Source organism: Octopus bimaculoides, chromosome 13, assembly GCF_046866305.1.
Source record: "Octopus bimaculoides isolate indiv1 chromosome 13, ASM4686630v1, whole genome shotgun sequence".
Taxonomy (NCBI): domain Eukaryota; kingdom Metazoa; phylum Mollusca; class Cephalopoda; order Octopoda; family Octopodidae; genus Octopus; species Octopus bimaculoides.
The window spans coordinates 45,376,384-45,392,508 of NC_142940.1; the positions used below are offsets into that span (position 1 = coordinate 45,376,384).

The 16,125-nt window shown below is 35.7% G+C and overlaps 1 protein-coding gene across 3 annotated transcripts in view; it reads left to right on the forward strand.

Annotated features, from left to right (window-relative positions):
- The window catches only part of LOC106880692 (phosphatidylinositol-3,5-bisphosphate 3-phosphatase MTMR8), a 225,771-nt gene that overhangs the window by 71,264 nt on the left and 138,382 nt on the right, over positions 1 to 16,125 (forward strand). Inside the window, exon 1 of one of the 3 annotated variants that reach the window (XM_014930771.3) lies at positions 7,599 to 9,919. The exons of the other annotated variants lie outside the window; for them this stretch is intronic. Within the exon in view, the coding sequence (XP_014786257.1) occupies positions 9,893 to 9,919 (27 nt within the window). The 5' untranslated portion in view covers positions 7,599 to 9,892. Of the gene's footprint in view, positions 1 to 7,598; positions 9,920 to 16,125 lie in introns of those variants that run through there. 3 annotated transcript variants of the gene reach the window in all.

Genomic DNA, 16,125 nt, shown 5'->3' on the forward strand with positions numbered 1-16,125 from the left:
AGAGTCAGCTTCATTTTCATCATCCCAATTTTCCTTTGTTCTCTATTGGTCTTTATCTCCAATACTCCATCTTTCTTGTCTTCCCAACTCCCTCCTCCTGGCTATTTTCAAACTGTCTGATTCCTTATTCTTTGTTTTCATTCTCTTCTGCCCCCACCCACCTCCACAAAAATGAATCATAAAAATATTGATTTTTCTGTCTGTATTTTGATATTTGAACGGAAGTTATTTGTCTCCTCGTGTGATATCTGTCAATATTCCGTGTCATATTAAGTTCTATTTCTTATCTTATATGATACATTGTTATTAGTATTATATGTTTTTCATCTTCCTTCAATTTTGTTTCCATTTCTTGTCTGGTGTCTTCCTGACACCTAGGGCAAAGAAACTCACTGTAAACATTGATAGGCCATTAAAATAAACACACCAGATTGTTTATTTACAAAATCAAATAAAGTTATGTAAAAAACAAAAATTATTACGTGGAAAGTTGTTGTTCCCACAGCAATAATTTTCTCAAAACATGTGATGTACTTATTAAAACAATTCTTTGCACTTCTTGCAGGAATGGTAAGCCAGGGATGATTCTCAAATAATTTCCAATTCCATTTTTGATCATTCCTAGTGCTCCTACACTCACTGGTACTGAAACCGCCTGGAGATGTCACTTTTCTTTTGATTTCAATTAGCAGATTTTTATATTTTCTGAGCTTGCCAAATTCTTTTTTCTGCAATATTATGATCACAAGGGATGCTTATATTAATCAATAAACAGACTTTATTATTTCGGTCTTTTACAACAATATCTGGTTTATTAGTTTTGATAGTTATGTCTGTATGTACAGGAAAGTCCCATAGAAATCATTACATTTTCTTCTTCAGTTACAGTCCCAGGGTGATGCTGATACCACTTTTCAACGGTTTTGACTTCATAATGCTGACATATTAACCAGTGTGGATATCGGTCAACTCTGACATGTCTTGATTTATACTCTACATGGTGATAAAACTTTACATCCAGAGATTGTGATCCATTGTTTCAATCTCATCATTGTAGAATCAGACATTTGCTTGATAAGAGATAAAAGGTAATAAGTTTTGGTCTTGAGTAGCTAAAATGAAGCCTTCACATTCTGCTTTTAGCCTTGAGCTTCATAGCCCCTGGTGGGTGTGCTTCTGGTCAACATCAGCTTGTTTGGTACAAGCCACATATTTGCCATGCAGAGCTTTCTGCTCCCATCTACCAGCCGATTGTTCATGTGCTTTTTTTCTTTGCTGAAAGTGAGTCACCTTGGAAATTGCCACAGTTGATGCTAATATCGTTTGAACCTAGTACTCTATTAGAATGATATAACTGGAGATTCATGTTCCGCAGTGACATATGCTGCTATGATAGTTCTCAAGGAATTACAGGCAGCGAGCTGGCAGAATCATTAGTGTGCTGGGCAAAATGCGTAGCAGTATTTTGTCCGTCTTCACTTTCTGAGTTCAAATTCTGCCGAGGTCAACTTTGCCTTTCATCCTTTTGGATGTAATTGACTAGTCCCCTCCCCACACATTTCAGGCCTTGTGCCTTTAGTAGAAAGGATTATTATTATTATTATTATTATTATTATCAAACTCAAACATAAATATGTATAGGTATCATTATATAGTGGTAGTTGTGGTGTGGTGGTAGGATAAAAAGAATACACACACACATTGTTTTGAGTTTGAAATTGATGTTCCTTGCCTAAGATGCATGATACCTTTGCAAGTGTCTTCTATGCCTTGAGCTGACCAAAGATTTGTTAGTGGGTTTGGTCAACAGAAACTGAAAGAAGCTTGTTGTGTGTGTGTACGTTTGTGTGTGTATATATGTGTGTTTTTGTCTGTGTTTGTTTCCATCCCTGTAACTTAGTGGCAAAAGAGACCAATGGAATAAGTACTAGGCTTAAAAAATAAGTACAGTAATGCCTCGATATATGGAGTTAATTAATTCCAGGAGTATGCTTGTGAAGCGGGTCTTCGTAAAGTGAGGTATTACTGTACTGAAGTTGATTTGTTTGACTAAAGTTCTTCACGGCAGTGCCCCAGCATGGCTGTAGTCTAATGACCGAAACAAGCAAAAGATAAACAATAGTCTAGTTCATTCTCTGTCATCTTTTAGTCAATGATGGAGCCTCTATGCAAATACTTGACCAGCTGGGTTTTGCTGCCAAATCTCTTTCAAGTCAAACTTAAATCATTTTAGAAAAAAATGTAGTCTGAGATACAGAAAACAGAAAACATAAAGCTTAAAAACAGAATTGTCACAGCTGCAACAACTTTTATAATCAGTTAGTGGATCAAAGCTGACCTGGAGCAGAAACATCTATCATTTTTTTTTCTGGACCAGATGCACTCAATTATGTTTACAACATGATGTAGATATTTTGTTTTTCTCAAAAATCTTTCAATTTGATTTTAATACATTTGGAAGACTTTTTTTTATGTAACTTTGTTGGTTTTGTTGAGTTACATGATTCACCTTTACCTGATCCTTGGTACCTTCAAGGTAAACTCTCAAATATTTGTCAGTGTAAGTATTTCATAACAGCTAATGGGATTTTAATGTTCAGTAATTAACTCTGGTTGCTGGGGAAAATAAGTGCGTGTAACATTATAATCTATATAATAATCTACTTGTTCGTTCACCTGTTATACTTTAGTTACTAAGAGAGGTGGGGTAAAAGTGAGAGGGGGAGGAGTGTGAGGAAGAAGTGGAGAAAGATGTATAAAGCCAAATGACTAGTTGAAGGGAGAAGCAAAAAAAAAAAAAGTAAGAAAAAAAGATGGTGAGAGAAAAGAGGGTGAGGGAAGAGTTAATGACACGCTGTAGGGTAGGGAGAGAAAGGTAAAGAGAAAGAGATATGTTTAGAATACATATATGTCATCATCATCATTTAACATCCGTTTTTCCATGCTGACATGGGTTGGATAGTTTGATGGGAGCTGGCAAACTGGAGGGTTGCATCAAGTGCCAGACTGTTTTGGCATGGTTTCTATGGCTGGATGCCCTTCCTAATGCCAACCACTTTACAGAGTGTGCTGGATTGCTATTTTACACGGCACTGGCACAGGTGCTGTTTTAATGTGACACTGGCATGTGTGCTTTCTACATGATACCAGCATGAGTGCTTTTTGCCTGATACTGACAGAGGAGCTTTATACTTGGCATCATGTTTGCAAGTGACTCAATCTGGGACTGTGTATTGAAACTGAAGCTGTTACATCATGGAAGATCTATCCTAGCCATTTAGTAGTACATAAACCTCTTAAATTCACTTTTAATTTTATTTCTATTTTATGTAATGTCAAAATTTCTATTGCACAACTGCAGCCTGGTCACTGACACAGTTCCACTGCAACTCAAAAATATATACACACACACACATATGCATGCACACTCACTCACACCCACACCCACCCACACACACACACACACACACACACACACACACACACACACACACACTCTCTCTGTCCTTGTAATTGCTAGCAAATACTTTGCTGTTGGGAACTTAAGGGAATTTCATTCACCCCACCACCTTCTGCCAGTTATCCAGCTGTTGATGCTAGCATAGAGAAGAAGAAGAAGGAAAACAAAATAAGCAATGATAACTGAAGAGCCAGTTTTCCTTATTGCAAGCACTGGAGGTCTATTTGATTGGAATGTGCTCTTAAATTGGAGAAGTACTCAGAAGAGTTTACTGAAGTAGTCACAGATGGTAGAGAGCTAATCAGTGTGAATCATAAATTCTGTTGTTTATTTCAGTGCTCCATGTCTGCAATATAAAATTTCACTGTGGATTTGCTTTGTTATCCAATGTCCTATGGTCAATGAAATAAGTCAGTAGCTGTGTGATTTTAGAGTTATAAATAGACTTATTGTATCATGCAGTGTGATAAATAGACTTACTGTACCATGCAATGTGATTGTGAAGCAAACTTCTTAATCACACACCCATGATTTACTACCATCATGATTGTTTAACATCTACTTTTCCATACTTCCATGGGTCAGACAGAATTTTTGTTGAGGCAAATTTTGAATGTCTGGGTGCCCTTCCTGTTGCTAACCCTCACCTCTTTCCAAACAAGGTCATATCTCCCCATAGCCAGACATGTTTATTACAGAAGACTGGAATACTGGTTTACAATAACCTCAAGGCAAGGGCAAACACACATTTATATATTTATAAGTTTATGTCTATAGATTTTCTAAAGAATTTAGAACTAGCACCGAAAGTTACAACATTTTGTATATTAATACATCTATGTAAACAATGCAATCGAAGATAGAAATGTTGGTAATGGGTGTATATACATACTTCAGGAGTTATTGCTCCTTGTTCAGCACCACATCCAACCCATTAACTATCCATGAATACATTGCTTAATTAACCACTAAATTTAACAGTGTTACACTAGTGGATAGACCAATTTATACATTGAATACATTCCTGACAACTTGCATGTACATATTAATTGCTGGTAGCAACACAATATTTTGCCTTGCAACCATAATATACTTTTTAGTATATTATGGTTGGAAAATGAAATGCTGTGACCCTACAAGCAATCTATATATATATATATATATATATATATATATATATATATATACATATACATACACATATAATAGATTTGCTCTGTACACACACACACACTTTTACTAGACTGAATTAAAAGCCTATTATATTACCATAACTTTTTTTAATTAATCTTTGAGGAACAAAAGGTTAAGTTAACCTTGCTGGGTTTTGCATTCAAACTGAGTAAAGAAAAAACTAAAACACTGAATTTCTGATTTAGTTCAGTATTTTATTGCCTAAGTCAATCTTACTGTCCTTTGTAGACCTATTTAATTAAAAAAAAAAACATCAACTATTTCAGTATCATGTTTCTTCCCTAAATAAAAAGCATGCTGTTAAGTACATTCCCACTTCAAATAGGTGATTGTTTTTCAAGCTTTTTTTTTTCTTTGGCCCATGCATCATTTTGATTTTTCAACAAGCAAGCATACACCTCGCCATGAACAAAGTTAGTCTATATCATCGTCATCATCATCATCATCATCAAACGTCTACTTTTCTATGCTTGCATGGTTCATATGGAATTTGTTGAGACAGGTTTTCTACAGCCAGGTGTTCTTCCTGTTGCCAGTACCCACCGGTTTCCAAGCAAGGTAATGTTTCCCCATGGCCAGACATGTTTTTCACAGAAGAATGTCAGCGAACAACCTTGCTTGTACGACAATGATGTCTAGATGAGGGTACATCAAAATATATAATATTACATAACATAGTCTTTATAGTTCAATGAATAAGCATTTCAGTCTGATTAGATAATTGATTTTTTTAAAATAGTAAATAGCATATTACTCAACTTCTCCACCTTGTTTTGCATCTATGTGCTGATGTGCCTCTGTGTGCATGTGTTTATATATATATATATATATATATATTAAAAATATATTCATAAAAATAGAAAATAGCATGGGCTGATCAGCTATCATCAGACTAGAAACTTGTGTGACTTGAATATTTGCAACAGGGTGGATTCTGTTAGAAGCACACAAATGGTTTGGTGGTGATTATGGTAGTGGTATGAAACCAGGTGACCAGTTTGTGGCATTCGTACCTTTCTCAAGGACAGTTTTTTTTTATTGTTTGGTTTTTTTGTTTTGTCTTTCAGAATAAGTGAATAAGCTATGAGTGGGAGTTGAATCTGTGTTGCAAATCCAGTTTGCTTATAAGTTAATTATTTACACAGATGTAAATTTAAATTATTATTATTATTATTATTATTATTAAAAAAAAATTATTGTTATTTTTATTATTATTCAGCTTGTCATCTCTGATGCTTCATCAGTGTAATTATGCTGACACTCCTAATTATTGTTTATAAATGCCATCACTTATAAAAGATGGTTTTATTTAATGTTTTATTTTATATCTTGGTGTTAGCAATGGTGGTGGCAACAGTGCTGATAGTAGCAGTGGTGGTTGTATCGGTGGTGACTGTGGCAGCAGCTGGAACTGCTGCAGTTTGTTGTTGTTGTTTCATTCATATATGACAGTTATTCAGTGATAGAAACATGCAATTAGGATTATGAAGTACCAGTTCTATTTCTCTACAGAATATGGAAAGCTATGTGCGTTCTTGTAAAACATTACACAATAGGTGCAGGCATGGTTGTGTGGTTAAGAAGGTTGCTTTGCAACCATGTGGTTTTGGGTTCAATCCTACTGTAACCCTAGATCAATCAATGCCTTCTGAATGAATTTTGTAACCGGAAACTGAGTAGAAGCCTGTTGTGTATGTGTGTGTTATCTTGTATATATGTGTGTATGTATATACATATATCTATATGTGTGTCTTTGTTTCCTTCACTGCTTGGTAACTGATTCTGGTTTATTTACATACTCGTAACTTAACAGTTTGACAAAAAAGACTGACAGAATAAGTATCAGACTTTAAAAGAAAATACAGAGTCAATTTGTTTGAGATTATCCAGATTTTCAACTTGTTTATACTGGGAGTACAAGACTGACCCAGAATGGGATGCTAGTCTGTTGCAGAATTAACTCCCAGATGGCACCAGTACTCATTTTCAATCAAGTGTTCTGGAACAGTATGAAATGAAGTGGCTTACTCAAAGATAAGAAGACCTAACACCTGTGAGCCCAATACCTTAACCGCTACATTATGCATCTAATCCAATGTGTCACTGGGGGAAACTTGCAGATAATCTGGTAGCTATTTCTGCTGAATAACTGAAGCATGTAGAATGAAGTATCCTGTAACAAATACACAATGCAATAATCTCAAATAACACGGTATAATCCAGTACACACTTGGTTGTTTCACCTCAACTTAGCTAGCCAGTGGCATGGCAAATGAAATATTTCATTGGCTCATACATTAACCTGTTAACTGTTCAGTAACCAACTATTCATCACCTGCTGTTTATGGAACTATTTGCTGGCTGCCTTTTATTCTCTGTTCATGGACTCACTCCTGTTCAACATTCACTGTTCATAATGAATAATTCCATTCAGTATTTACTGTTTTAACTAATCATTATTAAACCAGTTACAAATTACCACTTATTAATTACTAGATAGGTCTTTATTTCTTTTTCTTTTATTTTATTTTATTTCTTTATTTTTTTTCTGCTACCCAAATCATTTCTCAGTCTTTAAATATCATTCTGTATCTGCAGGTCTTCCACAACCTTCTGATTCATCCATTCATTCAATTATTCAATTTAGAAAAACTGGTAGAGCAACAGGCAAAATGTCTCATTCTGTTTAGTTAGGTCCCTTAGGTGTTGAATATCCGATCCTTTCAATGATGATTTATGCCTTTCATCTTGCGAAGGCCAATAAAACAAAGTAATTCTGATGTCAGTTTAATCAACCATATGCTTGTCCTCCAAAACACATGACTTTGGGCTTGATTTATAACTAATAACAATTATTTTTATTATTTCTTCATTGCACTGTATGGCTCTAAAATACTTTATCATCATCATTCACCACCACCACTACCACCACCAGTTTTTTGGTGTGAAGAGACAAGTCTTCAAATCACTCCAAAGAAATCGGATTATTACCAAGTCTTCCTGAATGAAAATTGTTGTTCCTTAAATTACTTTACAGACATGGAGACTTTTAAATGCATGAATGTGTATCCCAATAGTTGAGGGCATGCAAAAAGCAAAACTTACTTTTTCTTTTGAAATCTATTTTATTTTTCATTTCATGCTAACACTCGTTTCTATATGGCCTTCTGTTGTTGTAGAGCAGCAGGAAATCCCCCCACCAAGGAAACTAACATTGAACATACACAGGATACAAACAATAAGAGATAGATAGATGAGAGAGAGAGAGAGAACTTCATTACACTGGCAGAAATTTTGCCAACTTAAAAATGCAACACAATTTTCAAAAGTGGAAACATTATGTGACACAAACAAAAGCACTAATGATGACAACAAATCTTTTGCAGGATCAAAATCAAGTGTTGGCCGTTAGTCAACTACTGGCCCCCAAAAAAAAAGTACTTGGGTTGATGTGATCAACTAGCCCCCAAATAGTGCTGGCCCTGTGCCAAAAGTTGAAATTATTATTGCTGTATTTGTTCCACTATTTACATTCTGAGTTCAGATCCCACTGGTATTAACTTCACCTCTTGAGGTCAGTAAAATTAATTAGCAGTCATGCACAGGGGTTGATGATATCAACTGACATCTTCCCTTGAAAATTATTAACCTAGTGCCAAATTGGTAAGCATCATAAAGAGTGGAATTCTGGCAGAATCATTAGAGCATTGGAAAAATGCCTTGTGGTTTTTGGTCTGGCTCTGTATATTCTGAGCTCCAGTCATGCTGAAACCAAATTTGCTTCTCATCCTTTTAGAGTTGATAATATACACTACCATGTACTGGTGTTGATGGTATCAACTTACCCCATCCCTTTATAACTGGCCTTGTACTTAAATCGGAAACATTATACTATTGCAGTATTTTTTGGGCTATTTACATTCTGAGTTCAAATCCAACTGAAGTTGACTTTCCCTTTCATCCCTCCTGGGCTGATAAAATAAAGTAGCAGCCATGCACTGAATTCAATGTCATTAACTTGTACCCACTCCCCTCAAAATTGCTGGCTTTGTGCCTAAAATAGAAACAGTTAAAGGCATAATTTGGCTGATTCATTAGGAAAAAATGCCGCCATGTAGAATTCTGGCTCTTTACATCCTGTATTCAAATCTCTCCGAGGTTTATTTTAACCTTTCATTCTTTCAGTGTTGATAAAACGAAATACCAGTCATGTACATACTGAGATCTATGTCACTGGTTCTCAACTGGAGTCCATATGGCCCTTAGGGGGTCCTTATAAGATTTTGTTAAAATTTTTGTGCAATAAATTGGTTATACTTCTACAATACAGCAAATATTAAAAAAATTTTTTTTATACAATTCCTTATTATAAAAATACAGTAATTTTTTTTTTATACAGCAAATGGCTATGGGGGTCCACTCGAGTAAAATAGGGATCAAAGGGGATCCAGAGGCAAAAAATGGTTGAGAACCACTGGTCTGTGTGATTCACTAATACCATCTTCCCTCAAAATTGCTGACCTTATGCCTAAAATAGAAACAATTAATAAGAAACAATTAGGAGATTAATTAAGAAAAGAAGTGCCTTGCAGTATTTATTCTGACTCCTTGCACTCTGAGTTCAAATTCCATTGAGGTCATCCTTTCGGTGTTGATGAAATAAAGTACCAGTCAAGGAGTGGAGTTGGTGGTATTGACTACTTTGTCTCCCTTCAAAATTACTCTTCTTGTACCTAAGTTAGGAACAATTATTGTTGTTGTTGTCGTTTCTTTTAAAAGAATCACGCTATGAATCTTCTACAACTACTCTGAAATCTTTGTCTTTTATTTCGTCCTCGAATCCAGCTCAGTTTTCAAGTATAACAAACTTCTTAAAAAATAACAAGGAAGATGGGGGAAAAAAAAAAGCAAAAAGAAAATGATTAAAAAATAGAACAAACATATTATCAAAATCAATTAAATATCTAAATAAATAGCAAGAATAATACACAGCTAGCCTGATTAATTTCCTTGTTCTGACGGCTGTGTCTATATAATAGATATCCCTGCATTGCATGTTAACAGAAATGACTGTGCACATTGTGTTTGTGTTTAGGTTGTGTTTGTGGAGATGAGATGTGTGAGCTAGTGGTGTAGTGTTGCCGTCTCCACTGGACAAAAGACATGCACTAAGACCACACCAGAAGAGGAATTCGATTGCTTTTATTCCCCCGTTGACCACCGTTTGCCAATTGTATAATGTTTCTACAGGTCGAGGAGAAAAAGGTAAAGTAATGGCCACTCTTTCTCTGTTAAGGATATGGGTTTGGGGAGAATCCACTTCCAAATGTTGATACTAATAATGCCATTAACTAGCTGCCTACCTGCTTCTGATATGATTAGTTTTGTTTTTTCTTTTGTTTTCTGTTATTTTGTTGTTGCTGTTTTTTTTCTTTTCCTGCTGTTATTCTTTAATTATATCATGACCACTATTACTAATCTGTCCAATTTTTACCATATGTTACTTGGTTCCATGTATGTATAGCTTTTTATCCATGCATCTTTCTGTCTATCAATCCATTCATTTATCTGTCTATCTATTCATCATTCCATCTATCCGTCTGTCTGTCTCCTCTCTCCTTCTCTCTCTCTCTTTCTCTCTCTCTCTTTCTCTCTCTCTCTTTCTCTCTCTACCCTATCCATCTATCTCTGTCTATGTTTTTATTCATTTATCTTTTATAAATCATTACGTCTCTGCCTGTCTGTCTCTCATTTACCCCCCCTCTCTATCCATTTGTTTATCTGTTTACCCATCCCATTCTCTATCCATCCATCTATGTCTCTGTCTATATCTCTTTGTCTGTGTCTCTATATTCTGTCTCTTTATCTGGCTTATTTTCCATTTATCCATCCATCCATCCATCCATCCATCGCTTTGGCTGTCTGTCTGCTTGTCTATCTATCTATTCTCCCCACTCCTATTTTGCAATATTTAATTACTTAGCAGGGTTGACTTGGAGGAGTAATTTACAAGACTTAGCAGTAATTTAGTGGGTGGTGGTCGGTCATGGCTTAATTAGCTAAATGTGATACAGTGCCTTGTTAATGCTGCTACTGTTTGTTGATGTGTTTGATAAACTATAAACAAACCTCTCTGCTTCGGTATGAACTGCTGTGTCTTGTGAGCAGTGTGGTGGAGTTTAATGTGGTTGCCTGCTTTTCTATATGGAAGAATGCCACTGCCTTTCTGCATAAAAGAAGGGTCTTGTACTCAAGAAGGCAATTAATATTGCTATATGTGTGTGTGTGTGTGTATAAAAAAAGGAATTGAGTGACTCAGCTTTTACAGCTGTTAGGAAATGCAACAGCATGCATGTTTGCGTGTATGAGCTTAAACATAGACTGGTATTTGCTTGCACGCTGAAGTACGCATTTACATATGAAAACTATGATCACATAATACACATACACACACACACACAAACACGTATGGTCTTACATATAAGCTCATGGTGTATACATAAAAAGAAATACATATTTATGTAGAGTTCCTACTTCATGCATACAAATATGCATTACACCAGTCCATTACTCATATCATATAAACATGTATGTGCAATATTCATTGAAGTACATGTACAAATACATACTTACAGCCACAGGCATGGCTGTTTGGTTAGAAGTTTGCTTTGCAAATACGTCATTTGGAGTTCAATCCTTCTGTGTAGCACTTTGGGCAAATGCCTTCTGCTATAATGTCAGGTCAATTAATACTTTGTGAGTGAATTTGGTTGATGGATAACAAGTGGAAGCCCATTGAGTATGTATGTATGTATGTGTATATTTATGTATATATGTATACACACACACACACACACACACACACACACACACACACACACACACACACACACACACACACACACACACACACACACATATATATATATAGGCATGGCTGTGTGGTAAGAAGCTTGCTTCCCAACCACATAGTTCTGGGTTCAGTCCCATTGCATGGCACATTGGGAAGTGTCTTCTACTATAGCTTCGGGCTGACCAAAGCCTTGTGAGTGGATTTGGTAGATGGAAACTGAAAGAAGCCTGTTGTATATATATATATATATATATATATATATATATATATATATATATATATGTTTGTGTGTTTGTCTCCCCAACATCGCTTGGCAATCGGTGCCAGTGTGTTTACATCTCCGTAACTTTGCAGTTCGGCAAAAGAGACCGATAGAATAAGTACTAGGCTTACAAAGAATAAGTCCTGGGGTCGATTTCCTTGACTAAAGGTGGTGCTCCAGCATGGCCGCAGTCAAATGACTGAAACAAGTTAAGGAATTAAAGAGTTTAAATGTTAAAGGGCTAAGTAAATTCTAAAAGTATAATTTAATCTCATTTTATGCTTTTTTATCCAATAATCCAATTTATTAGAATTTAACAATGTAGATACACTTTCAGAGATTAACAAAAAAATTTCTAAAAATGTCTTATGTAGTTTCATTGACAAGTAAGCTTTGTCTGTCATGTTTTTGACACCTGTTAATTCTGTCTTCTCTTTCTTCCAAGCTTTTCTTTAGTCCTTAGCTTAGACTCACTAGAACTGGTAGAGTGACTATAGCTTATGTAGGCATAAATTCATTAGGAAGTATGAGCAGAAGAGGAATATGTAGGTGTGTTGTGTGGAATAATGGTGGTTAACATTTCTGGTGGGAGTCCTCAAGAGATGTCCTGGTGGTGCTCGTGGCAGCAGCAGGTGTTGTTGTCTTCTGATGACTTTTTGCAGAATGTCACATGTTTGGAAGGATGGAACAATCAATAAAATTTATGCAAATATTTGATTGGCACTTATGTTATCAAACTCTCTTGAAGGAAGAAATTATGTCCAATCTTTGCATGTTTTGAACCTCAAAATGTGAAGAGACATCTAAATACTGTAAGGTACTTTAATTCCCTGTTAAATTGACCAAACAACTGTTTTCTGCCAGATTTCTAATGTAAGAACATGTATGGCTGTACAGTTAGATTTTTTTCTTGACAATATGGTTTATGTGCAGTCCCATTGCATAGCACTTTGGGCTGTTATAACCCTTAGCCACAAAAGCCTTATGGATGGATTTGGAAAGCAGAAACCAAAAGAAACCTGTCATATGTGTGTGTGTGTGTGTGTGTGTGTGTGTGTGTGTGTCCTCTTATCTTGATGTCACAGGATAGCTATAGATGAGCATCACCATCATATAAGTGAGATCCTTTGATTCCAGTCTTCCTTGAAAATATGCCCATTTATGGGGGAATATTTCCTCACTTGGAAACAAGTGCAGAATAATGATAGGAAGGGCATCCAGCTGTAGAAGTTCTGCCTCAACAAACACCATTCAACCTATGCAAACAAGGAATAGTGGGCATTATAACAATGAAGATGGAAACTTATGGTGTGCCATTTTGATGATAATTTATCAAGTTGTGTCCATTTTGCTTATCCGATAAGCAAGCTAACACAACTCAGAAGCAAGAACAATCAATTTCAATTGATCCTGTGTATATGGCTGGTACTTGTTGTATCTACCTTAGAAAAATGAAAGGAAGAGTCAACTCCAGTGAGATTTGAACCCACATATGTTAAGAGACACAACTAAAAACTGTAAGACAGTTACTATCACTCTGGCAATTTTGCCACCTCTAATACTATTGCGATTACTACTACTGCTGTGACTATTACTACTACTACCACTACTGATTGTGATGATGACAATGAAGTGGATGATGATAACAATAATGACAATAGTGATGATAATGAAGAGGAAGAAGGGGTTGAAGAAGATGATGATGATGATGATGATGATGGTGGTGGTGATGATGATGATGATGATGATGATGATGATGATGATGGTGATTAGAATGACAATGGCAGTGATGATGGTAATGGTGATGATGATAATGAGGATGATGATGCTGATGATTAGAATGACAGACGGTGGTGATGATGCTGATGATAAGGATGATGATGATTTCATGTCTTTTTGTGATAATGCTGTTTTTTTTTTATTTCTTTTTGAAAGATATCTATTTCAGTTTATATATTCTTTACAATATCATCATAGTTTACATATCTGAAAGCGACAAAGGGAGACAAGACAGAGAGAGAAAGAGAGAGTGAGTGAATGAGTGAGAGAAAGAGAGAGAGAGCATAATTTAATTATAAATGTTCATCATTTACAATGACATTTTTAAACACAATTTAAAAAACAAATTGTTTTTCAGAAGACAGAATAACTTAATTAAAATTGTTTGGATATGGTTTCAGAACTTAGAAGTAACGAGAAAATGTAAATAATTTTCTTTGTTTATTTTTATTAATTACTTTCCATTAATTAGACAAGCTAACATTATTTTCATTATTATTATTATTATTATTATTATTATTATTGTTGTTGTTGTTGTTGTGAAATTATTGTCATTTTTAAAATAAAGAAACCATGTAAAAAATATAGAAATCATCACCACCACCACCATCATCACTACTGTCGTTATCATCATATTGTCATCATCTTCATCATTATTCTTTAGGGCAATGAACTGGTGGAATTATTAGATCATCAGTCAAATTACCTTGCAATATTTGTTCCAGCTCTAAATGTTCTGAGTTCAAATCCTCTGAGGTCAACTTTGCCTTCCATCCCATCAGGGTTGATAAAATAGTAGCAGTTAAATTGACTAATCCCTGTCTCCCTAAAATTGCTGGCCTTGTGTAGAAGGGTTGGAATGTCATAAAATGAATGTTTTATGGTATTTATTTTGGCTGTTTATGTATTGTGAGTTCAAATCCTGTTGAAATCAACTTTGCCTTTCGTCCTTTTGGGGATTAGTAAAATAAAGTACCAATCAAGTATTGGAGTCAATTGATTTAATTAACCCACTCCAAATTGCTGATCTTGTGTTTAAATTATAAACAGTTACTATTGTTATTATGCTGTGTAGACATGTATGCGTAATGACCCTTTTCATTCATGAATGACCATGGGGTTGCACCTAGAAAATTACCCTCTGAGTTACAAGCCTGTGCAAGGCTGTTTATGGAAGACCAGTAGTCGCTCATGCATACCAGCCTTCCCTCCTGACGCTCAAACCACTGAGCCATGTGCCTCCAGATTGAAAGCACATGGCTCAGTGGTTAGTGTGTCAGGCTCACAATCATGAGATAGTGAGTTTGATTCGTGGACTGGGCTGTGTGTGGTGTTCTTGAGCAAGACACTTTATTTCACATTGTTCCAATTCACTCATTTGTAGAAATGAGTTGCGACATCACCGGTGCCATACTGTATTGGCCTTTGCCTTTCCTTTGGAAAACATCAGTGGCATGGACAGGGGAGGCTGGTATGCATGGGCAACTGCTGGTCTTCCATAAACAACCATACCTGGACTTGTGCCTTGGAGGGTAACTTTCTAGGTATGATCCCATGGTCAGTCATGACCAAAGGGGGTCTTTACCCTTTGCCCAAACATGTATGTCTTTAGGAAAGCTGCTTTAGCTTAACTTAGCCAGAACCCTCAAAAGGTCTATCAATGGATGATTTTGGTTTATTTGTACATATTAAAGCCTAAAATTCAGCTTCTTACTTGTGAGGCTTTGTCTTACCTGTCTTTCAAATAATAGAATGGGAATTTTATACCACACATCTTCAAAAGTGCAGAGCTATCAAATGATTTCTTGACAAGGAATTAAGAAAGTTCAACATTTGTAATTCACCATTTGTGAATGGTGACATTGTGTGAAGAAAAGAATGGAATATAAACACTCCCTAAGCCCCATGTTCCTGCATAGTTACACACACACACACACACACACACACACACACACACACACTGGCTTTGTACAGTTTCTATCTTCCAGATTCACTCACAAGGCACAGATTAACTTGGGGTCATAATAGAAGACATTTAACAAAGGTGCTGTGCAATGCAACTAATCTTGAAACCATGTAGATGAGAAGTGACCCTCTTAATCACTGAACCTAGAACCATGTGGTTGGGAAGCAATCTTCTTACCAAAGAAACTATTATGTTTTTGTTTTAGCTGGAGTAAAGTACAGTGGCATATGCAGATACATACTTTGCATTACTTATTTTGATTATTTTTGTTTTGTCAAGCGATCATGTTGAAGACAGTTTTTGTATTTCATTCCTCTCCTCGTAATGCTTCTAATGCACTGAGGTCAGGTTTTACATTTAATTCCTCTCGGGTCAGTGAAATAAGTACTTGTAATACACTTGGGAGTAAATCAGTCATTTATACCTGTTTCGCTTAACACATGCACAATGCCTAGTTTTGAGGGGGGAAAAAAACAAAACAAAAACAAAAACAAAAAATATCTTTATTATATTTTGTCGAGTAAACTTGTGTGATTGATTGTAAATAATTAACTTGACTTGATCAATAATTTGTAACAACTCACTCATCGTACTTGGTACTTAAATTTAAA